At 56.0% G+C, this 23,695-nt stretch overlaps 8 protein-coding genes and 1 non-coding gene across 9 annotated transcripts; 5 read left to right on the forward strand and 4 right to left on the reverse strand.

Annotated features, from left to right (window-relative positions):
• Window positions 1–133: 133 nt before the first annotated feature.
• pre3 (proteasome core particle subunit beta 1) lies at window positions 134–1,071 on the reverse strand (the record flags this gene model as incomplete). The annotated part of the gene is made up of 4 exons (XM_001213531.1): window positions 134–458; window positions 513–860; window positions 928–973; window positions 1,035–1,071. 4 exons carry the CDS (start codon window positions 1,069–1,071, stop codon window positions 134–136), a joined length of 756 nt encoding a protein of 251 aa, XP_001213531.1.
• A 562-nt stretch (window positions 1,072–1,633) lies between these two features.
• On the forward strand, window positions 1,634–2,755 carry ATEG_04354 (alpha/beta hydrolase; the record flags this gene model as incomplete). The annotated part of the gene is made up of 4 exons (XM_001213532.1): window positions 1,634–1,773; window positions 1,861–2,373; window positions 2,421–2,546; window positions 2,602–2,755. The coding sequence occupies 4 exons, from the start codon at window positions 1,634–1,636 to the stop codon at window positions 2,753–2,755; spliced, it is 933 nt and encodes a 310-aa protein (XP_001213532.1).
• Window positions 2,756–3,167: 412 nt separating this feature from the next.
• ATEG_04355 (glycoside hydrolase family 115 protein) lies at window positions 3,168–7,602 on the reverse strand (the record flags this gene model as incomplete). The annotated part of the gene is made up of 5 exons (XM_001213533.1): window positions 3,168–4,041; window positions 4,106–4,251; window positions 4,558–5,551; window positions 5,603–5,952; window positions 6,166–7,602. The coding sequence occupies 5 exons, from the start codon at window positions 7,600–7,602 to the stop codon at window positions 3,168–3,170; spliced, it is 3,801 nt and encodes a 1,266-aa protein (XP_001213533.1).
• Window positions 7,603–8,506: 904 nt separating this feature from the next.
• ATEG_04356 (flavin-linked sulfhydryl oxidase ERV2) lies at window positions 8,507–9,208 on the forward strand (the record flags this gene model as incomplete). Its single annotated transcript, XM_001213534.1, has 3 exons — window positions 8,507–8,715; window positions 8,782–8,910; window positions 8,989–9,208. 3 exons carry the CDS (start codon window positions 8,507–8,509, stop codon window positions 9,206–9,208), a joined length of 558 nt encoding a protein of 185 aa, XP_001213534.1.
• Window positions 9,209–10,028: 820 nt separating this feature from the next.
• On the forward strand, window positions 10,029–10,134 carry ATEG_10554. The gene has a single exon. It is a non-coding gene; the product is annotated as a tRNA-Ser (tRNA).
• Window positions 10,135–11,608: 1,474 nt separating this feature from the next.
• ATEG_04357 (LYAR-type C2HC zinc finger protein) lies at window positions 11,609–13,375 on the forward strand (the record flags this gene model as incomplete). Its single annotated transcript, XM_001213535.1, has 3 exons — window positions 11,609–11,629; window positions 11,704–11,790; window positions 11,894–13,375. 3 exons carry the CDS (start codon window positions 11,609–11,611, stop codon window positions 13,373–13,375), a joined length of 1,590 nt encoding a protein of 529 aa, XP_001213535.1.
• A 1,240-nt stretch (window positions 13,376–14,615) lies between these two features.
• ATEG_04358 (uncharacterized protein) lies at window positions 14,616–15,320 on the forward strand (the record flags this gene model as incomplete). Its single annotated transcript, XM_001213536.1, has 1 exon — window positions 14,616–15,320. One exon carries the CDS (start codon window positions 14,616–14,618, stop codon window positions 15,318–15,320), a length of 705 nt encoding a protein of 234 aa, XP_001213536.1.
• Window positions 15,321–16,636: 1,316 nt separating this feature from the next.
• Window positions 16,637–19,747, reverse strand: ATEG_04359 (GH92 family glycosyl hydrolase; the record flags this gene model as incomplete). Its single annotated transcript, XM_001213537.1, has 4 exons — window positions 16,637–17,255; window positions 17,419–18,006; window positions 18,076–18,756; window positions 18,807–19,747. 4 exons carry the CDS (start codon window positions 19,745–19,747, stop codon window positions 16,637–16,639), a joined length of 2,829 nt encoding a protein of 942 aa, XP_001213537.1.
• Window positions 19,748–20,343: 596 nt separating this feature from the next.
• On the reverse strand, window positions 20,344–22,291 carry sit2 (putative siderochrome-iron transporter; the record flags this gene model as incomplete). The annotated part of the gene is made up of 3 exons (XM_001213538.1): window positions 20,344–21,278; window positions 21,333–21,946; window positions 22,008–22,291. 3 exons carry the CDS (start codon window positions 22,289–22,291, stop codon window positions 20,344–20,346), a joined length of 1,833 nt encoding a protein of 610 aa, XP_001213538.1.
• Between the last annotated feature and the right edge of the window lie 1,404 nt (window positions 22,292–23,695).

A 23,695-nucleotide genomic window follows, 5' to 3' on the forward strand; every position in this document is an offset into this window, starting at 1 on the left:
TACCGGGCAGCAGAGGGATATTATCACCAATCATCCGTCCAGATGCTCACATTGGCTACAAATTGGTAAAGAGAAAAACAAGATCCATGTCAATTATAAACATCATCATCCCATTGATACCTCATCCCCCTCGTCAATTGGTAACGCCCGGTCCCGTATAACCCGTGTCCGGCAGATAGAGGTGTCTCACCGCGCCCTTGGCCGTGAGCACCACCATCCGGATCACACCTCCCGAGCTACCATCCCATTTGATCGCCTCTTGCAACGCGGACCGCACAAACTGGATCCCTTCTTCTTCCGTCATGTTCTCCCGCCAGTTGGCATCGCAGTATCCGTAGATGTAGGTCGATCCCGATCCACCGATCGAGTAGGCTTGCTTGTGTAGCGAGCCACCCAGCGGTATCGAGTACACTTGACCGCCGTGTCGGGGATCATAGCCCGCAATGATGATACCGGCACTGGAGACGGATTAGCTTAATGCTAAACATCGGGCGAGTGAACCGCCAACCCACCTGAGCATATCCTTGTTCTCATAACACAGCTCCTGGAACAGCGACGCGGCCACCTGGGTGCTGGGGGCCTCGTTGTTGACAATGGCGTACATGTTCAAATGGTAGGAAACAATGTCGGCCACAGCCTGGGTATCGGCAGCGGATCCCGATCGGCAGCACCAGATGGTGTCGTGGACCTGCGTCAGTTTGTCGGTGACTCGATTGGCGATATAAGCTCCGGTTGTCGTGCGGCTGTCGGCACCCAGAATCACTCCATCTTTAAAGTTGATTGCCATGCTAGTCGGGTTAGCATCCAGCAACATCCACCAGAGGCGATTGTAGGGAACTGGTATACTCACATCGAGGTACCTAGGCTGTACAGATGAGGTTAGCTGATGTTTGCACAGGATGACCACGGGGTAGGGATAGGACCTACTTGACTTCACCACTCTTCAGATGGTTCATATCAACATGGATGCCATCTAGCCATTCGGTCAGTCCTAAAATGATCCAGCAACAGTCCTCTGATGGGTGTTGGCTCACCTTCACCGAGCATCCCCGTGGTACCGTGACCAACCATTTTCTAAAGACGACGGAAGAGAAGGAGAAGAAATGTAACTGATGTATTCTGGAGCAAAATCGATATCTCTAAATTGAAGGGAATTGACGGAATCGGGAGAGGCGAAAGGGAAGAGGAAGAATGAAGGTCGGTTGGCTTGGATAGATGGAGGAGCTCTGGAGCTTGAGAGCCAGGCGACTCTCGCCTTACGTTGCCAGCTCCCTCCATTCCGCCGGGCGGTGAGACCATCTCGTCCGCCGATTGGCCTGTCTGCTTCCCCGCAAGAAGTCTGACATAAGCACTTTCTGCTGCCTGATCTTTCAGGTGTGAGTTCCCCTGCTCCTCGATTAAGCATACTCTCCCTTCTTCCGAGCGTACCACTTGCATACCTGTCGCCGTCAAATCCACCAGACATTCCTGTCGACTTCACCTCCATCATCCTTCACCTTCGTCCATCTGGCCGCCGCAGAAGTGGTTGGATGCAACCCCTCTCAGCCTCCTCTCTTGTGGCTGCCTCGCTCGTTTCTCGGAGACACCTCTCCATTCCTCGTCTAGCATATTATCTATCATCTGTCCCTCAATAATGTCCGAATCGCCGCCACCCCCACCCTCTTGGAGCATCACCTCCATGGCCAACAGCGCCGTGCAATTTCTCCGACTCCCCGTATTGGCTTCATCCGGTCTTGCCGTCGTCGCCAGTGGGCTCCTATACTTCAAGCAGAAGTTAGTGCACCCCACACCTGACGACCAGACCACTGTCTAGTGTAATGTCAAACTGAATGACTAACTATGCGATTTTCGCCGCGACAGTGAACTGATCTATCCGCGCAATGTCCCCGTCGATGCTCGTACCAACGTCCCCCAGCCGCGGCAGTTCGGCATCACCGACTACGAAGACCTCCACATCCCCACGCCGGACGGGGAGTCGTTACATGCGCTTTTTATCCGTCCGTCCAACCGACGCCCCGGTCGTGATCTCACCGTCTTGATGTTCCATGGGAATGCCGGGAACATCGGCCACCGTATTCCCATCGCCAAGATCCTGCAGGAGGTGCTCGGGTGCAATGTGCTCATGCTGGAATACCGCGGTTATGGACTGTCGACCGGTGTCCCCGACGAGAACGGCCTGAAGATCGATGCGCAGACTGGCCTGGACTACCTCCGACAGCGTGCGGAGACGAAAAACAGCAAGATCGTCATCTACGGACAGAGCATCGGCGGCGCGGTTGCGATCCACCTGGTTGCCACGAATCAAGACAAGGGTGACATTCGAGGCTTGATCCTGGAGAATACGTTCCTGAGCATTCGCAAACTCATTCCGACGTACGTTGGCTTCTGCCCCCTCTTATACCGTATTCTCACATGCCTAGTGTGTTCCCTCCCGCGCGGTACCTAGCCCGCTTCTGTCACCAATACTGGGCCAGCGAGGAGGTCTTGCCCAAGATCACCGACATCCCAATCCTCTTCCTCAGTGGGTTGAAGGACGAAATTGTGCCGTGAGTGTCCCAGCCCTGCCACACGGATCATTGTTCTGACGTGTACGTTACGCAGCCCATCCAACATGACCCAGCTGTATGCCATCTGCAAGTCACGTCGCAAGGTGTGGCGCACGCTTCCGAACGGCGCACACAACGACAGCGTGGCCGAGCCCGGCTACTTTGAGCATATCCACTCTTTCGTCATGGAGGAGGTGCTTGATGACTGATGCGCTCAGCAGTTCCGTCGTTTGCATTTTATGACCGGATCTACAACTAGGATACCCCCGAGTCGGCTCGCACATTCCACCGCAATGTCAGCCGACTCGCTTTTGTGCTAACAACTGTGCATATCTTCTTCTTCGCTTCTACCCATAGATGAGACGGGTTAGAAAGCTTGACTTTCTTGTTATTTGTGTACGAATTCCCTGTCAGTGTCGGTTCTCTGATTTCAGCGGTGTTGTGCTTTAGGTCGGTGTACAGGCGGGTTCGGACTAATCGTTGGCTACATCATTCACAATTCAGTTGCATTCCATGCATTGTTCAATCGTAGGCTATGATTCCCGCCATAGCGATCAAACAGGGATATATTCTACCAACAAACAAGTCCATCTATCTATCTTACAACGGCTGCAATCAAATCTACAACTTCTCCGCCTCAGCCATCAAATCCTCAATCTTGAACCCCTCGACATCACCGCGGGTAAACATGCGAAGCAGCTCGCCCTTGCGGCCACTCGCCTGCCCCCCAAAGTCATAAAACCGCTGCACACAGCTCACCAACCACGTCGCCTCCGACGTCGACACCCCGGCGTCCGGCATGACCTGGCCATGCATGAGGACGAGGCCCTTCTCATCGGCGAGGTCGAGGTGGTGCGTGATGACGGTGTGCGGCTGCGCAAACGCGCCGTGCAGCTTGTAAGCGGCCAGGTTCGTGAAGATGATCGTGGACGTGTGCGACGTCGCCAGCGGGCCGCTCGTCACCGTCGGCGCGGCCGGGTGGAACGCCCACTGCAGGAAGTGGATGTCAGCGCCTGTGCCGGCGTCTGCGTCGGCGGCGGCCGCGGCGGCGCCGTCACCCTCGGGCTGTTGTTGCTGTTGCTGGCGCGGCAGCGGCAGGATGAACTGCGGGTTTTGGCGGGCGGCGTCGGCGATGCGCTGGTAGGTGTCGACGGGGATGGCGGCACAGATGGAGGTGGCGCTGTTTGCGTGGCGGAGGCGCCAGAGGGCCTCGATTTCCTTGGGCGGGAGGGAGAGGATCTTCTCGACGTCGAGGTAGGCGCTCAGCGGCTTGATGCCGGTGGAGGAGGACTCGGGGATGGCGGCGGCCGCGCGGGCCTGCGGGGTGAAGGCGTCGGCTTGTGGTTTCGGGGGCGGAGGGGGCGTGGTGCCCTGCGGTTGTGAAGGTGCGGGCGAGGACGGCTCCGGGGTGATGGGGGTGGTGGCTTTGCGGCGGAATTCGGAGATCTTGTCCTTGTAGGCTTCTTTGAGGGACTCGACGGATTCGTGGCCTTCTCTGTTTGTTTTTTGGCGTTCGTTAGGAGAATGTAGGTGGTAGGTGTGTTGGCAGGTGGACGCACTCTTTGGCTTTCTGGTGCAGTTTGGAGCGGTAGCGGTCCAGGACTTGATTGGGGTCGTGGTGCGTGGCGAGGAAGCGCACGTCGTGCACCTGTGCCCAGCGCTTCTGCTGATAGCGGAGCAGCGGGGCGCGACTCCGGAGGAGGTTCTGGAAGGTTGATGTGCGTAGGGACGCCATGGTTGTTGGTGTTGAGGTGTGAATTGCGTTGGATTGAAGAAGAACAAAGAAGCAGATGCGATGCGGAATGATAGAGGCTTATGTCAGCGGTCGATCATCTGCCACTGCTTGCCCTAATTGTACTACGGAGTACTCTGACATGGTTCTCATACGAGCAACTCGTCTAAAGGGCTGGTCAGATGAAAATTGCACACAAATGAAACTATAGACACAGTATAGACTAATAGTTAGAGAGGCCCAGGGCCATGGTGGTATACAGTCCTCGATCCATCACACAATCTGGCTCTCCGGAGGCCCCAGGTAGCTGTCCCGCACACCACCCAAGTCGACGACCACCTTCTGGAAGACAACACCCGGCTCGACAGCCCACAGCTTCAGCGTGTTCTTATTGCCTCCACCAGATATCTCATGGCTGGTTGTGTTTGTCCACACGGCGTTGCTGACGGTCTGGGCCCAGTTGGACGGAAGAGTGCCCAGCGGCGTAGAGGGCACAAACTGTACAATCTTAGGCTCGGCGTCGTTGAAAGCAATCGCATATTTCAATGGACGGGATGGGTTCGTGTTGAGGGACGGCCCGAGGTAGACAGTAGTTTTTGCCGTTGTAACGTTCGAGAAGATGTACATATCGTACTCCAGTCGGGGAGACGAAGGCGGCTGTTGGGTTTCCGCCAGGGCCGGAAGCAATGTCACCCCAGAAAGGGTACGGCCATATCCAGGAACCACGGCGTAGGATGTGTTTCCTGCCGACGTGTTGCGGGACGTGTGCTCTGCTTCGATGCTAACGGTACCGTCCGACTCAACGAACCCGTGGAATGAGGCCGGCGCCGACGTCTTGTTCACTGGAAGCTGGACGGTAGGCATTTGAAAGTTGCCATAGTCATCAGAAGCCACCGTCACATTGATAAGCGCCATGCTGGAGCCCGCGGGTGCTTTGTCCCAATCAACAGACAGCTGTACTCGAATGTCCGTGTTGGCCCCAGAAGGCGAGATCATGCCCGAGGAGGGTGTCGCTTTGACCCAAGAATCATGAGGGCTGACCGTAAACTGGAATCCTTCCGTGCCACGCGAATATACCTCAATCCATCTGTCTGGTCCGTAAGGATCAATTGGCGGCAGAGTCAGCGTGTTGCTGGACAAGGAATGCCACCGGTCATCTCCAGGCACCGATGCATTGCTACCTTCAACGGACACGCCCATGTTTCCAGCAAGACTCTCTTCAAGGAGTTGAGTGTATGCCAAAGGAGGCAGAGTGTTTCTCATTGGTTGTTGCCTGATATATAGTCAGCACGCGAGTTACTAGCCATAGCATGTGGAGACAAACCAGTAGTCATATCCGAGATGAGTCTGGTCCATAATATGCGTCCATTTCCCGTCCAAGAGATTATGATACCGTTGGGTCAGCTCGTGGTCCTCTTTGAAAAGCTCCAGAGCTTTCTGCGCGAGGGCATTGGCACTGGTCCGTCGCTGTCCTGCGTACAGATTGTTCTTGCCAGCGGTGATGTGGATGTCAGTCACGACATACCCGGCCATACAGGGGTGCAAAACCATCTCAAAGAATGCAGGGCGAGCGGCCGGCCGAAGACTGTCATAAACCTTCTGGGCGTCCTTCACAAGGTCTGCCCACTCCTGCAGAACATTGTCCGCTTCGTTGTAGTTGATCAGGCTGAACGTCTGAGGGCTGAGGAGCTCATACTTCCGTCGGGCGGCATACATTCCATACCGGTTCATGATGTCGCCCGTCTTCTTAGCTACTGCGCTGCCAAATTCGCGAGCGGCCCATAGCGTAAGCCATTCGGCTGTGCTGTCAGGGGAGGACCAGCGCGGCGTATCATACGCCAGGTCCATGAAGTGGCTCAGCGGCAATTCCTGCGCTCATTAGCTTACAACTCCATCCAAACAGCTCAGCACTCTCACCAGTCCCTTGAGATCTCCCATGTTGACGATCCAAATCTGTCGCGCGTCGCGTTCGTATGCCAGATGCATCTGTTCCCATGTCTTCTGGAGAGAGATGGTGTTGATCCATTTATAGTCACGGGGATCACCGACGTAGTCGAAATGGTAGTAGACACCAGCGCCAGCCTCGCGGCTTGTCTCGTTATCCACAGGCAATCGCTGGATATTGCCCCAGTTGTCGTCGGACCAAAGGAGGGTGATATCGTCCGGAACACGCAGGCCGTCCTGGAAATAGCCACCGACTTCCTTGTACAGGCACCACATCTGAGGAATCGATGAAACGTCCGACACATTAAACACATCTGACAAGACCTGCTGCTGGGTGTTGACAATATCGCCGAGAGATTTGGCAGTGATCGTTGGCGAGGCGACATCTCCGAGCCCACGCATGCCCAGCGTGTAGAGACTCTCAAAATTCTTGGTCCGCTCAGCCCCTTCTCTGAAGAATACAGTAACATTCTCCCGATTTGTATCCCAGTTCCAATCGCCGTTCAACAAGAGGCCCTGTTCCTTCGTCCAGCGCATCATCGGCTCGGTATGGCTAGTGCCCATAACAATACCATACTCATCTGCAGTAGGCGAGTTTCGGGGGTCGTCCAGGTGAAATATGTTATTCCACGATGCGGGCCAAAGGTAGTTGGCACGGAGACGAAGGAGGAGCTCGAAGACATGGGAATAGAAGTCTGCATTGAACCCCGGGCCGTACTTTGCCTCGGGGTAGTTCGCATTGATCCAGTTCGTGATAGCCGGCTGTTCGTCGTTGATGAAGATACCACGATACTTGACAGACGGAGGGCCCTGGATCTTCTTCTTCTTCAACGCGTAGATTTGCGGGTGTTGCGCCGGGGCGGAATCAGCAAACCAGTACCACGGCGAGACACCAATCTGTTCGGAAATATCATAAAGTCCGTAGATCGCACCACGCTTATCGCTTCCCGCGATGACCAGAGCGTTTGCAACGCCGTCGATGGGGTTCTTAACAATCTCCGTCTGGAATGCCTCCCACTTCCCCTCCGTTGAATTGACGTCAATCTTGCCACTCTGGATGAGGGAATCGAGAAGCTTCGAGTGTCCAATTGTGCCGGCTATAATAGCTGTTTTCGCATGATATGAGTTCGAGGTCTTGTCATTGAGCAAGTGCCGTGTCAGGTTCGTCCCAGTGACGCGACCGAAATCCGCAGCGAGATCACCAGCAGCTCTAATGACCCCAGGCCAGTCATCACTGTCTAGCAGTATCACACCAGAGGTGCCTTTCCCACCAAGTCTGACCGAGTCCTTTCCGCCGTGGAAAGCGATGGTAGATTCCTGGGCGAGAGCATTGACGGCTCGAACGGCGCAAAGGGCCGTGAGCAGGGTCGAGATGAGCATTGTATTCCAGATATGACAAGTCGTAGTCGGCCACTCTGCACGCCAGCGGGGGGAACTGTCAGGACCACGTCGGTTATATATTCGTCCTGGATAATGCCGAATTTACCCCCAATGCCGCGGAGGTCATTTCCCAGGCGGCCAAGAGAACGGGCGATCTCCATTCTTGTAGACTAACGCCGAGCCTGGATATATCCCTGTTGTCATGCCATTCATCCTGGCATGAAGTAATAGTGACACGCCTAGTTTAGGCTAAATGAAATGTAGGATCGCGATCAATTGAGGAGACTGGGGTAAACGAGCCAAGACGAGATTGATGTGGGGACTCCGGAGAGAGTCCATGATATTAAGGAGGATTTAGGGGCCACGTAGGGGAGTTAGTCCGGAGAATATCCGTCGCTTTTCGGGCGTAGAAGATCCAACATCGGCTCCAGGCAATTAGAGCGAGACTAGGTCCGCAGTCTTGCCAATGGGGTTGGCGGTTTCCCCGCATATAGGCAGTATAGTATGTATTATTGCAGGGAAGGAGACTGGGTGCAAATTGGCACGTAACGCTCAATTCTTTATGGAGAGAGATGCCTTGAGGGACGAGAGAGGGATGTTGTTTATATCGATGCATAAGTGGATGTATACTGACTAAGCTACATAGCATCCGATGGAATGCTTATGCTCCACGTGTCAATGCCGTCATGCAAGGAACAAAGAGTCGCACCACTCAACTTTGCTCGTTCATTATCGTCCCTCCTTTGTCGTCTTTTTTTATTACTTTCAATTACTCTCATATACGTGTCAATCTTAATACCTATTACTTATAACTTGTACCTGGCACAAAAAGACTGATCGTCTGGGCATCCTTCCCTTCGATAATCGATTGCATGAACCCCCGAGATAGGCCCACCTGCGCAACATGGCCAACCGATTGTCAGGCCGTCGGATATTGATCAGCATACCTATCGTTATCTTCATCATATTCATTCTCTTCATCGGTCCCAATTCGCCGCAGTCGCCCGTGCGCGTGCCCAACAACCTGGGGAAAGCCGCCTCATCCGTGCTGGTCAAGGATGATCTCACAAAAGGAGAAGTTGTGATGCCTAAACTGGGCAACGAAACTGCAAAGTATGTGGCAGCGCTAGATCAAGCAAGAGGGTATATTTGTACTGATTACATCAAATGGGATGATAGGGCCGAATTGGGCCGTGCGACCTGGAAGTACTTCCACACGATGCTAGCCCGGTATCCAGAGGATCCGACGGAGGAACAACAGGAAACGCTACGCTCATTCATCTACCTCTTCGCGCGACTCTATCCCTGGTATATTTGACCCGTCTCCGTTGCATCATGTCCAACGACATGCAGCATGACCCGGCAAGAGGCTGACATGTGACGCAGTGGCGAATGCGCGTCGCACTTCCAACAACATCTGAAAAAGTACCCACCCCAAGTGGGTTCACGGAATATCGCGGCGGGATGGGGGTGCTTCATTCACAATGAGGTCAATGCGATGCTCAAGAAGCCCGAATTCGACTGCAACAATATCGGCGATTTCTACGATTGTGGCTGCGCGCACGACGAAGAAGACGGGGAGAAGGGTCAGGCTGCATCGGAATAAGCGGACAGTGGCGACGACTGCTGGTGTGATTGCGCCGGTCGAGGTATCAAAGGATGCGTAAGGTTACCCCTTGCTTGGCCCCCGCACCTGCTGCTCGACAAACATCTCGTATGGGAGTACCTAGAGTATTCCAGTGAGGTCGGGTATTGACTAGACTGTCTGCCCAAATCACCAGGAGAGGTTTTATCATTGGGCTCGGTTCTGGTGCAGTTTACTTGGTGATTGTTTTGTAATATAGACTATTTTCGCTCCACCGGCGCAGGTCGTTGGATGGGTTGTTTGGATCGCATCATGTATCTCTCCTACGGTCTAGCGAAGTACTCTCAAGGAATCGTGCATATTGATTCTCCATATTCTCGTGGCGGGGTGATATATATTTCTAGAGTAGGTATGCCGCGCTCATGCTCTCTTTTTCTCCGCCACCAATATCGGGCTCAGATCAGCAGACGGATGCACGGTAGCGCTTGCCGTAAACCCGGAGAAGCTCCCGGCAGATTACTGGCAGATGATGGACTAGGGCTACACCAAGATACACAAGCAATGCGGCCTTGCGCGCATGACTGCTGCTGTGACTGGTGCGGATGACCAGCCGACTTTTCGTGACAAGCAATGGGTTTCGTCACAGAGACTGGTGGGTCCTGGCCAAATCAAGGCCGCAGAATAGGCGAAGGCCATGGCTAAACTACCATTCTACCATTCCGTCTCGATGATAACCATGTAGAAACTGACTGACATTCCAAGACCCCGAACGTTGGTGACCTACTATGCCTTCGGAGACTTATAATATAGGTAACACTACTTGTCTTATAAAAATAAGTTAGACAGTTTGGCCGAGTGGTTAAGGCGACAGACTCGAACCGACCAATCAGCGTCGAGATTGACATCTGTTGGGTTCGCCCGCGCAGGTTCAAATCCTGCAGCTGTCGATATTTTTTTTCCCCCACGCTTTTTTCTTCCCAGTACCACCTATGATTCATGTTCATTCCAATTGCACTTTTGAGATCTGGAATTGCTTTTCCTCTCCGTAGTAGGGTGTCAATTTATATTTTACATAGACAACATACGTGTGCGCCAGTGTCCGCCTTTTCGCCTCTACCTAGGCCTTGGAGTAAATATATATCTGTCTCTTGAACTCGTACCATTTCGCAAGAGCCTTGTCCGAAGTTGAGACAGCGCTGGCCCAACAATAACTAGTTGGGATACTCTTGTCCGCGGGCTGATGGTGACCTGCTGCCACAGTCTATTTCCTCCGCCCTGGCAAAAAGACTCAAAAGGGCAAGGCTAGACTTTGGACAGATCAAGCCATTTCAGGCCTCCCACTGGCGCGCGCAGGATGGGAAAAGAACTACTCTATAACAATTAATGTATGACGGCCCCGGCGCAGTGCGACCCACGGGTGTTGTTATTATTAACCCACCCTGTGCGCCATTCGTATTGCATGCCGAAACATGACGAGGATCAAAAGTCCTTATCATAGAGCGCATCGCCCCTCCACCGGTTGGTCCACACTAAGCGACGAACTGAGGGGTCATGGTTGGCTGGCCATCCTCTGTGGGCGGGAGCTGCAGCAAGTCTCCTGACAAGTCCATGCCACTGCCCCCTTGAGTATCCAAGCGATCAACCGATTATCACTTCCTGGATGCATGGGCATCCCGGTTCTTGCTGACCGCAATGTTCGGTTTCAGGAGTGAACGTGCTCAGACCAATCCGAGCCGGATGAGGGGAGAAGATCAGTTGGTATCAGGAGAGGACGGGAGGAGTATATACTCCCGATTTATATTTATCCAGTGATTGACCCAGAGGGAGGGTGATAGGCCCCCCTGAGGTGCGAGTTTCTTACCTGTATTCGTCGTTTGGCCAGAGTGAGAGATTTGAGTCGTTTCTATTGTGGTGGTTAAGTTGTTTTGCGGGGAAGAGAGTTCTCTGCCTTATTTCTCAGGCTTAGTGGGTCTCCAAAAGCGGATTAGCGCCATTTTTCCTATTCTTCTTTTCCCTTTTCCTTTTTCTTTTCTACGCGCCGCAACAGAGAAAACAAGACCGAAACATCTTGATTTCTTCACCCAAGAATCAAAGGGCTAACACCGGACCTGTCTTGACGCACCGTGGCTGTGGACTGTCGCGCAGTGCCTTTTGTCTTTCTGTGACACTTGCCCTGTTGCAGTCTTTCGCATCTTGCTCTTCTGTTTCCATCCAAGGGAGGCCCTCTTGCGATTTCCTTCCGACGACTGCGCGCAAGGACTCTGTCACTCCCAGATCAGATCGCGCAGCGCCTCCTCGTCAGTACTTGGTAGACAGCACTTTCTGGTACCTGGGTTCTTGATTCCTGGTTTACCTGCGGAAATCATCACCGATTCTTACCCAACCGCATCATACGTTGGTTCTTTATATAGCGGGGTCAATATGGTGTCGTTCTCATGCGAGGTGAGTTGGACTTGTTGTGACTGTCTTTTCCCAATCATACTGAAGACTAGTTGGCTAAACTGTTCTTCCTCTAGGCGTGCGGCGACGTCCTTACCAAGAAGAAGCTTGATCCCCACCGCAACCAGTGTCGCGGCGCATCCTACACATGCATCGACTGCATGGTGCATTTTCAAGGGACCTCTTACAGATCGCATACAGTATGGCTCCATCTCATCCGTCTCCCGTCCACAACCGGATACATGGACAGTGAACTGACTTTCTCAGTCGTGCATGACGGAAGCGCAAAAATACGAAGGCGCTCTCTACAAGGAAAAACCGAAGAAGGGCCAGCGCAATGGCAATAACAACAAGAACAACAACCACGCCAACCAAAACCCGAAGCCCAACGGCCACCGAGCTCCTTACGTCGAAGACGCTACCGATGTCGACAACCCCAAGAGCAAAAACCCTCCCCCGCCGGCCCCTAGCCCTCCTCCGACGGGTGTCGAGAAGCCCTCCGGTAATAAGCAGAGCGACAACAAGAAGGAAGTCAATGTGTTCGACTACCTGGTGAACGATCAAACGCCTAACGCGTCTAAGGTGTCCCTAGGTGGATCGAAGGAGCAGATGAGCATGGTCGACCATGCGCCTTCGGTGTTCGAGACCAGCAAGACGCTGGCTCCCATTGACACTACGAATAATGAGAACAATGCCTACGATGTCGCCTACGAGGAGAATGGATACTCGTACGGTTCTGGCCCAATCCCTCAGTCTGTGTATCCAAACAAGGCTGCCAACATGTCCATGGAATTCATGACTCCGGCGCCTAAGAAGAAGAAGGAACGTTCGCGCATGAATGTTGAAGCCAGTGCTACTACGAGTGATAAGAAGCGCAAGCGGCGCATCGAAGATCACGACATGGAAGATGCCGACACCCCCATGCTGGAAGCTCCTTCGAGTGTGTTGAACCACCCGGGTACGCCCATGCTGCACTCCGGCCTGACGGGTGGCCTGAACCGCATGATGCGGTCACCGTCGCTGGAGGGTGAGAACGAACAGGAAGACCACCCCCGCCGACGCTATCAAGACCCTTCGTCTCCCATCAAGCGCACCCGTCGAGACGAGAAGGATGACGCTGGTCTGGGAATCTCTATTAAGAACCGTGCCGAGCGGCTAGTCTCGTCGATGTTTGGAGGGTCCGTCGCGTCTGGCAGCAGTCACCACAGCAATGAGACATCCAACAAGGCGGCGCTTGTGCGCAGCCGTCGGCGGAGCCCCTCAGACGATGGACAGGGTGCCGTGGAGATCCGTCGGTCAAAGAAGACCGCCAAAGTCCGCAACGGGACAAATGGCCAAGTGGTCTCGTCCGATCCCCGCAAGTCGAAGCGCAAGAGCAGTGCCCAAACCGAGGGCGACCGCCCTTCCCGCCGCCAAAAGCAGATCGAGTACTCCGGCGCTGGTCGCGATGAGAACGACCAGATGATTGTCTACCGACAGCCCAATGTCCCTGACGAGGTGCAGCGTGAGATGGCGGCACATTTCCTGTCGTTAGTGACAAAGGGACCGGAGAGCGGACGAGGGTTTTCCGTCAACAAGGTGCTGAAACGGTTCCATCGCGACTTCACGGATGAATACGACGATGACCGTGGTCGCGAGCAAGGACGCAGCCGGGCAGATCGTGAGCGGCGTATTGAAGACGAGAAAGATCTGTGGCGAACTCTGCGGTTGAAGCGGAATGAACGGGGCGAGGTCGTTGTGTTTTTCTAAATCAACATGGAGGAGTCATGATTGAGGGTAGGTAATGGCTTAATTGTGTTACATTCCGTCTCATTTTTCATGTCCTATGCATAGCGAAAGAATAATCATGTCGTTCATGTTTTCTCCACTGTGAGTAATCTGCGATGACTCGCCGTGACTCATACCAAGTCATGAACTCCGATTTGTCCAGACCGTATACTATGCAGAAAGTGGTGCCTGAGGAGCGCAGATTATTCATCCGCCGCCACCACCGGCTTTCTCCAAATAATAATTTATCTCCAACTTCTCGTCCCTTCTTCAACCCTCCACAATCAGCTGTAACAGCTGCCCAACGCACAAGAGGGCCTCTCCTACAGGAAGTCAGCCGGTAATACAGCCTTTGTATCCTTCAAGCTCACCGTCTATCATCCGTGCATGAGTCTCGTGGCCAACACCCCTCTCCATCTAATTCCCGACACCATGTCCGGCGCTCCTCCCGCCAGCGCGGAAAGTAATTCCTCGCGTCCCCGGTCCAGCAGACGTGGAGGAAGAGGCCGTGGCAATCGCGGACCTCCTCGACGCCCACCTGCGTCCCAAGCAAGATCTCAGACCTCGACACAACCACAGACGGAACAGAACCCCGCGAATGCGCCGCCTCCAAATCAACCAACGCCACAACCTCAGTCCACCGATCCTGCTTCTTCCAGCACTCCACCCGATGCACAGCGCTCGCGCCGGCGTCCGAGACGAGGGAGAGGAGGTCCGCGCGGGGGAGATACTCAACCAGACGACTCCCGCCGTAACGGACGACCACGAGGTGGCGACAGAGCGACTACCCATGGTGGCCGGCGGTTCGAGGGACGGTTGACGACCCCGGGACAGTCTTCGGGCGACGGCGAAGATGACGCGCAGCCTGCTGGAACGGAAGATACTACGGATCAGGGACTGAGAGTTGATGCGCCGGAGTTTGTTCCTGGGGCCCCGTTCAACGGGGCGACCCAAGACACGAAGTCCACAGCTAAGAGCACCACGGAGTCGAAAGGGAAATCAAAAGCAAAACCCAAACCCCCGAAAGTCACGACAAAGTCCATCGCCCCGGATATCGCCACCCGCATTCACGAGGATATCGCCAATACGCTCTACGAGTGTCCGATCTGTACGGCTGAGCTGGGCCGGCGCTCGCGCGTCTGGTCTTGTGGACTGTGCTGGACGGTGTTTCATTTGAGCTGTGTCAAGAAATGGTCGAAGAACGAAGGATCCGCGGCCCAAGATGCGGCGCGTCGCCAGGCGGATGGAGACAGCAATGCGCCTCGCGCCTGGCGGTGTCCCGGCTGTAACCTACCGCATGAAGTCTTCCCGTCGTCATATACGTGCTGGTGTGAGAAGGAGGTGGACCCTCGGCCGCTGCCTGGGCTCCCGCCGCACTCCTGTGGACAGACGTGTGCGCGTCCGCGCAAGGGCTGTCCTCATCCATGCGATGCAACTTGTCATGCTGGACCGTGCAAGCCGTGTACTGCGATGGGTCCGACGCAGGATTGCTTCTGTGGACGGAACTCATCGACGAAACGGTGTCAGGATACTGACTATGAGAATGGATGGAGCTGTGGTGAGATCTGCGGGGACCTACTTCCCTGTGGAGAGCATACTTGCTCCCGGCCGTGTCATGAGGGGCTCTGTGGCTCATGCGAGGAGAAGATTGAAGCGCGTTGTTATTGTGGCAAAGTCGAGACACAGATGCTGTGCAGTTCGAAGGAGGAAGAGATGGAAAGCCAGACATTGCATCATGAGCCCGGACAGGACGAGAAGCTCGAGGAATGGGTTGGCTGCTTTAGCTGCGGAGACACCTGCAATCGACCGTTCGACTGCGGCGTGCACTTCTGCCAGAAAGGTTGTCATCCACAAGACGCTGAGCCCGCCCATTGCCCGAGGTCCCCGGATATTGTATCCCATTGCCCTTGTGGGAAGACTTTGTTAGCCGACATCCCCGGATACTCTCCCCGGACGTCATGCGAGGACCCCGTCCCCAACTGTCTGGAGGTTTGTGGTAAAATGCTTCCCTGTGGACACGCTTGTGATCGGGTCTGCCACACTGGTGCCTGTGGAGCGTGTATGCGCAAGGTGCCAATCGAGTGCCGCTGCGGGCGCAACACGTTCATAACCATCTGCCACCAGGGCACTATCGAACCTCCACAGTGCTTCCGTCCTTGCAAGGCTGGACTACATTGTGGTCGGCACGCCTGCGGAGAGCGATGCTGTCCCGGTGAACAGAAAGCGATTGAGCGACAGGCGATGCGGCGAAAATTGAAGCCGCATCTTCGTCCGATCGACGAGGATGTTGAAGCGGAACACATCTGCACCCGGGTATGCGGTCGCTTGCTGAAATGCGAGCGACACACGTGTCCGGAGATCTGCCACAAAGGGCCCTGCAACACATGCCGGGAGGCGATATTCGACGAGATCGCGTGTAACTGCGGTAGATCTATCTTATATCCCCCTTTGCCTTGTGGCACCCAGCCGCCCTCATGCTCATACCCATGCGAACGCCCAAAGCCGTGCGGTCATCCCCAGACGCCGCACAACTGCCATACCGACGACGAGGCCTGTCCCAAATGCCCATATCTGACGGAGAAGCCCTGTCTCTGCGGCAAGCAAGTTCTCAAGAACCAACCGTGTTGGCTGGCGGACGCCCGCTGCGGCCGTGTCTGCGGCGAACTGCTCAAATGCGGCTCGCACACGTGCCAAAAGGACTGCCACCGGCCCGGGGAATGCGAGGATGCTTCGAAGCCCTGCCAGCAGTCGTGCGGGAAGACCAAGACGATTTGCGGCCATCCGTGTACAGAGCCATGCCATGCGCCGTATCTGTGCCCCGAGAAGACGCCGTGCGCGGCCACGATCACGGTAACATGTGGTTGTGGCCGACTGCGCCAACAGCGTCGCTGCGGTGCGGCCAAGGCCGTGACAGCCAAGGGACAGGTTCAACAGCCACAACGCGCGCCTGCCCTAACTCCATTGACTTGCGACGATGAATGCGCGCGCCTCGAACGGAACCGGTCTCTGGCTTCCGCCCTCGGCATCGACGTCAACCCAGCCACGACCGTCGCCCAGCCCATCTCCTCCACCAACCTGCCCTATTCCGCCGAGACGTTGGATCTGTACATCCAACTCTCCTCGACGTCACCGCTCTCCACTTTGCAATCCTACGAGGCCGCCATGCAGGGTCTCGCAACCAGCACGACGCAGCGCTCCGTCCGCTTCCAACCGGCCAAGCCCTCTCTCCGCGCATTCACACACTCACTCGCCGCGGACTGGGGTTTCGCCAGCGAGAGTTTCGACCCAGAACCACACCGACACGTCTTCGTGCTCAAGCCGACAAGCTGGACGCCGCCGCCGTTCGGCCTGGGTAGCAGCAGCACGACCCCAGCAGCAACAATGGGGATTGGCGGGATGAGCGTTGGCGAATGCGTGAAGCTGCGCGAGCGCCACCGACTGAAAGAGCGTGAGGCGCAGCGCGTCGCGGCTGCCGAAGCGAAAGCCCAACGCGAGGCGGCCAAGGCCGCGATGAACGGGTCCGACGGTGGGGGCTGGGCGCAGGTGGCCGCCTCCCGGAAGACCGCCAATGGCGCGGGGATTTCGCGCACCGGTTCGCCGCTCGTGGCGCCCAGCCCCAGCCCGCTGTCCTCGGGCAGTATGTACGCCGCGCTGGCGGGCGATACCGGCGGGTCCTGGGGCGGCAAGAAGGAGAAGCTGGTGCTGCGGTCCGGCGTCGGGGCGAGCAAGCAGCTCAAGATGCCGAAGGAGGAGGTGGCTGATAGCTGGGAGGAGGAAGAGGAGAAGGAGGAGCAGCGAGAGCAGGAGGAGGAGCATGGTGGCACTGAGGCGGAGGGCGAGCCCACAGCGCCTGAAGTTGAGGCTGCAGCGCCGGCGCAATGATTAAAAGTCTTCGACTGGTTTGACACGATGTAATGATGCATTCATGTGCTTAGCGTTGCATATGTCCTGGTGGTGCATTATTCGACACTACCTAGGTAATAATAGACTCATAAACTAGGTACCTACCTACCTATCCTCCGTACACCGTATCCTCCTCCCCCAGACTCGGCGGCAAATCCTCCCTGGCCGTCCCCCAGTCACTCTCGCTCTCACCAAGCACCAACTCCAACGTCATCCCCTCGGTAAAAAACTCATGCCCTATCCAATTCCTTGTATACACCTCCCCATTCAGCGTCGCGCTCTGCACATACACCCGCTCATGCAGCCGCTCCGCATCGAACGCACGGTTGCGGATACACGCCCGGCGAGCCGCCCCAGGCAGCGCGACACACAACTCCTCAAAGAAAGGCGGGGTGATGAGGTAGACGTTCTGGCCGGGGACGGGGAACAGGCCCATCATGGCGAAGACGGCGAAGGCGCCCATGGCGCCGGAGTCGTCGTTGCCGGGCAGGCCGCCTTCGGACGCGTTAAAGCGGGCCGGGATGTAGGTGTGCGCGCGCTTTGCAGAGAGACCAGGGCGCCCAGCGTAGTGGTACTGGAAGACGGTGAGGAAGACGGGCTCGTTGCCCATGTCTGCGAGGCCGGAGGTGTGGAAGAAGTCGAGGCGGGCGATGAAGGCGTCCGGGCCGCCGAGGAGGGTGATTAGGGAGGACATGTCGTGGGGGACGTAGCTACATAAGGTATTAGTTTCCGGACACAGGGTGGAATGGTGAAAGGTGGGGGGAGGAAAGGGGACGCACAATTGGTATTCCCAGACGCTGGACTCGAACGTCTCGGACGGGTTGCTCGTCAGTGAGCACCACGATGCTAGCGCGCTGCAGGCGATGGGGTCCTGGTACCCCCAGGTGCCGTTGAGATAGCGCGGCTGGAAGAAGCCGACGAAGCCTGTGTCGGAGCCGTTGATGAGCGAGGGCTGGTCCGGCTTGTAGAGGTTGCGCCAGCCGGCGGCGCGGGCGAGATAGGTCTCCGCGACGGCGGCAGGCTTGCGCAGACCGCGGGCGAGGGTCGCGAGACAGAAGTCGTTGTAGGCGTATTCGAGGGTGCGGGAGATGCTGCGCGAGTTGGTGCCGAAGCCGAGATAGTCAAAGTCGAGGTAGGGGATGTAGTGGAGGCGTTTCCAGCTGGCGAGGCCGCCGCGGCCGTGCTGGGACCACTCGAGCGGCTCGTTCTCGGCGTCGTTGACCACGGCCTCGAAGGCGAGGGGCCAGTCGATGCCTGTGAGGTTCTTGACGAAGGCGTCGGCCAGCACGACGTCCGCGTTGGAGCCGCCCTGCGTCCAGCCCTTGCAGAGGCTCATGCGGCAGTCCGGGAGCCAGCCCTCGTGCTTGTAGGTGTCGAGGAGACTGCGGACCATGCGCGATTGCGCGGTGGGGTCGATGATTGTGAGGAGGGGGTGTTGTGCGCGGAACGAGTCCCAGATACTGTTCATGAATGAGTCTGGTAGAGATAGTGAAGGGGAAAGGGGGAGTACCAGTAGAAAGAGTCAAAGTAGGGCTCGTCGCTGGTCCAGAGCGGGTTCTCGCCCGTCAGGTCCTGAGGGTCTAGCATGGTGCGGTAGACGCCGCTCCAGAAGATGCGCTGGAAGTCGTCGCTGACGCCGCCAGGTCGCACGGCGAGGGGGTGGAGCTTGTCGCGCCAGGCGGATTCGGCGGTCTCGCGCAGGGCGTCAAAGTCCTCCAGTGGGCGAGGGATCTCGGTTTCGGCGTTGGTGCACGCTTTGTCCGTGCTGATGTAGCTGACGCCGACGCGCACTGTGACGGTGCCGCTGTCGGGACGTTGGACGCGGAGGAAGCCGCCTGCCTGGAGGTAGAAGTTGTTGAATCCGCGCGTGACGAAGAGCTCCTGGCGCTCGGTGCCGGCGCGGTCGTTCACCCAGATGCCGCTGTCGTGCAGCGAGGCCCCCGCGAAGTCGGCGCAGAAGTATGCGCGATAACTCCCGGCGCCGAAGCTGGGCAAGAACGTGCCGTCGGCAGTGATGCGGCCGGTCTGGGGGTCGATCTGAACCGACGCGTTCTGGCGACTGTCCCAGAGGTCCGTCAGGTCGAGCAGGAAGAGCGGAGTCAATTGCGAGCCGTTGGATGCGGTCGCAGGGGGAAACGTGAAGCGGTAGAGGGCGGCATGATGCGACGCGGTCATGTCCGCGTGGATGCCATTGTCCAGGGCGAGAGCGAAGTAGCCTGGTCGGGCGACGACAGAGTCATTGACATAGTGGACCGCACGGGCAGCCTTGGGGAACTTGCAATTGTTGATCTCGTCGTCGGGGCAGTACTGCGGGAATAGGGGGAAGTTGCCCAGCGAGGGATTCCCTCCCGTGCCTGAATCATGCAGCGCGGAGAAGCCGGTGACCCTGCTGCCGTCGGTCGAAAAGCCGCCGGTATTCTGGCCGTCGACATCGGCCACGGCTTTGGCCATGCCATAGGGGAGACTGGCGCCGGCAAAGACGTTGCCTCCATTGTTGGAGCCGATCAAGGGATCGACATATTGCAGGACATCGGAGGATCTCTGGGTGTTGTGTCCGAGGGCAAGCCCTGTCCACGGAAGGGATGAGAGCGAGAGATATTTCTGTAGAGCCACCATGGATGCGTTGAGGATAAGGAGGAAGTATGAAAGAGGGACATTCCTTGACCTGGATGTTTATGAATCTGATGTTGCGCAGATCGACAGTGGCTGGATTCCCCGCAGGCACATCGCCATGTAACCCTAGACAGGGTATACTTAGTGTCTTAGGTGATAGTAGCAAGTCCATATAGACTACAAGTTGCCATACCTCTTGGGATGATATAAGAGAGGATAGTGGGCGTAGCTGGGGGAGATAGCACGGTGAAGGGCAAATGGAAAAGATCTTGAAATAATTTCCGACCAAGACCGCCCTCTGCAGGCGACTTGGATATACTCATAGACACCGCGAGGGGGAATCTAACAAGTAGTATTATTAAGACAGATACCTATTACAAAAAGAATATAGACGGATATCATCCACTTCATACATATCACACCTCATCCCGCACCTAAATCATCACACCCTTGTTCTGCCGCTTGTCGACGTTGTAGTTCTTCCACACGGCAATAGACGGAATGCCCAAAGCCAGCAGCGCGGTGGCCGCGACGGCACCATACATCTGACTGCGGCCCCAGGCATAGTTGATGGCGTCGCGGGTGGCCGAACCCACCGGGTAGTTGAGCTGCGCCGTGTATCCGCCCATGTAAATCGTGTTGGCTTGCGACTTCATGTCGGCCGGCAGGTGGCTGGTCAGGGCACTGGGAAAGACGTTGCTGTAGATGGCGGCCGCGACGGCGTAGCCGATGGCGCCGCCGAGGCTGTTGAACAGGCCGAGGAGGGCGAGCATCATGGGCACGCCCTCGCGGTCGGCGGCAGCCATGACAGCCATGTCGTTACCGATGACGATGGTGCCGCCGCCAAAGGCGATGAAGATCTGACACATAATCACGTAGCCGATGCTGCCGTCCTGGCCGCGGAAGTGGATCATCAGGCCGGCGCCGAGGATCATCAGCGGCAGGCCGAAGAACAGACAGCTGTTCTTGAAGTGCTTGGCCCAACGGATGTACACGCCGAAGACGACGCCCCAGAAGGTGGAGCCGACGTTGTAGATCTGGATCATGTAGCCGGCCATCGCCATGCTGAGGTCGTAGACCACGATGCAGAAGTTGTAGAAGTACAGGTCCCAGCAGTAGAAGCTGAAGAAGGCGAGCGCGGCCATGCAGCAGGCGCCCAGCACCGTGCGCTTCTTGAGCAACTCGTAGTTGACAAAGTGCCGGCGCGTACCCCACTTCTCCCACGCAGCGAACACGAACAGCAGACAGAAGCCGACGACTACCTGCGCGATGAAGGTCGCCGAGTGGTACTGCGCGCGGCCGTAGCTGGCCAGACTGAAGGGGAGGAGAAGCAGAACCCACGCGGCCATGAGGAGGATGGCACCAACGACTGGAAGAGAATGTTAGCATGTTCCACACTTAGTCGAAGGGGAGGAGGGCTTACTGTCGAATTCGATAAAGTAGTGCTTGACGGACTGCCATGCGGTCCGTCCGCTCGGCTCCCGCTTGTACAGGCCCATCTTCTGGGCCTTCAGCTGGTAGAGCTTGAAGACGACAGCCAGCGGAGCGAATGCGATGGGCATGATGATAGCAAACGCACCATACGCCCAGCGCCAGCCACTGGTCTTGATAAACGACGACGCGGCCAAGGGACCGGTGAACGCCGTGCAGATGAACGGCGTGCTGGCAAAGGCAAAGGTGAAGGCACGGTTCCTCAGCCCGGAGGTATCGGCGATGAAGACGTCGAGAATCAGGTAGATGGCGTTGTAGCCGACCCAGAACAGGACGTAACCGGCGGCGTAGGAATCCGGGCCGTTGCAGGCGGCCACGATGATCAGACCGACGGTGTAGACAGCGACGAAGACGAGGAAGCCTTCGGCACGGCCCCAGATGTTCAGGACCTTGGCGATGGGCAGCTTGAGCACACCACCGATGATACTGTAGAGGATGTTGGCGGTACTGATCTGGGGCGCCTGTTGGAAGTCTGCGTAGGCGTAGTTGATGACGTTGCTGCTGATCGCAGACTGCAGCGCGAGCAAGAAGAAACAAACCCAAATCCTGAGTAGTTCGCCATTAGAAACCTATCAAGCCCGCGTCAAGAGAAGCCCATGAGACATACCAAGCGTAGGTCGCGTAAACGGCCTTTTTACTCCACACCAGAGCGGCGGCCTCGGCCTTCTGGACACCGAGGTGCGCCTCCTGGGTGATCGCATCCGGATGCTGCTGGACCTCCTTCTCATTGCGAGCCTCCAAGCTCAGCCGGGAGGAATCTTCGCTCTCATAGATCGCATTGCCGGATTGTTCCTGAGGGCCCTTGGGATCGGCCGACTGCGGCTGTGCGACGGGAACCTCGGAGGCATCCGCACGTTCTGTGCGACTTCGCAGTTTATCCAAGAAACCCATCGTGGGGGGAGTATATGGCGTTATATCTCTGTCCACCGAGCTGGAGCTGTTGTTGTCTCCTTATCCCTTATTCCTTTGATGGAGGTAGGAGGAAGTAAGGGCGGATGGCAGAGGAAGATTTTTATCAATCAGATTATCAGAGGGGAGATCGGGGAGAATAAATAACATCAACCAGTAGGGCAAACCTTGACTAATTTTTCCTTTTTATTTTCTGCTTCATTTTTTATTTCCCGCACCAGACGCGGTCCCACGACGCTGAGTGGCCGATCCACACTTCCTCGACGGATCAGATAACTCTCGTTTCCGAGGCTGATTGGCTTCCACTTCGTCTATTGTCCTTCTTTGATTATTGTTATTCATTCTTTAACTATATGTTATTTCTCTTGTCCCATACAAAAAAAGCAGAATTCATATCCCCGTAATGGAACCAACCACTGGGTCATAGCCCACGGCGTCACGAAAATATCCCGGTGGATCTGTCGACAAAGGCTTGACCGTCATCGGCGCCAATCCCACGCGATGCCAAGGGCACCGACAGCAGTTCACACGAGAGCATCTTCGAAACAGCGCCGCCAGAAATAAGATTCACCATCCCGCTGATCGAGTGGGGGAGGGGTTGACTTCTCGACACGATGCTGCAACGCACAGAGCATTTGGTCTCTACACACAAGGAGCGAAGGAGAGAACTGTAACCCATCCTCCGCAGTCGGCACTACGTGAAACCGGGTTTCTCGGCTATTGGTTTTCTCGCGTTCCAGGGAATGGAAACTACCCAGAGTCAAGGACTGGACACCATCCATCGCATAGGATGAAGACCTGCGGAGGAACAACCTCAATCAGTGATGGCCCGGTCAAGGGTGGATAAAACACCCCGTCGCTAATTGCTAGTGGCGTTGAATGGGGGCCAAATGTGGTCGCCATCATGCCATGCCGTGGACCGGCTTGATGCAAGTTCCACTTTCGATCACACTCCACTGTTGGAACTGAAGGGCAAACAAATTGCGATCAGGACTGACGCTCGTCTGAACTGACGCGGTCAATGTCGCTTGAGAAGAAATAATGAAAATAATGATCATCATTACGATTATTCTCCGTGGTTCACTTTCTGGTTCCCAGGATCGAGGTGCGTATCCGTATCTGATCAACCTAATCTAATCTGATGCCGGGGATGTCCGAAGCCGCCCAAAAAAATTTTCCAGGTGACACAGGTCAAAGCGTTCAGGATTTTGTCTTGCTAAAGTCATTTGAACCATCGAAATAAAATTGCCAATAAGCATTCCTTTGATCTATTCGTGCTGGTGGACGACGCCAAGATTGTGGCTGGCAGACTTTTCTAGGCGAACTCTAGACCACCCCGACCAGGTGGTGATGCAGCCGAACCACCAGGGAAGAGTCCACCACATG

Source organism: Aspergillus terreus, genomic scaffold (assembly GCF_000149615.1).
Source record: "Aspergillus terreus NIH2624 scaffold_6 genomic scaffold, whole genome shotgun sequence".
Taxonomy (NCBI): domain Eukaryota; kingdom Fungi; phylum Ascomycota; class Eurotiomycetes; order Eurotiales; family Aspergillaceae; genus Aspergillus; species Aspergillus terreus.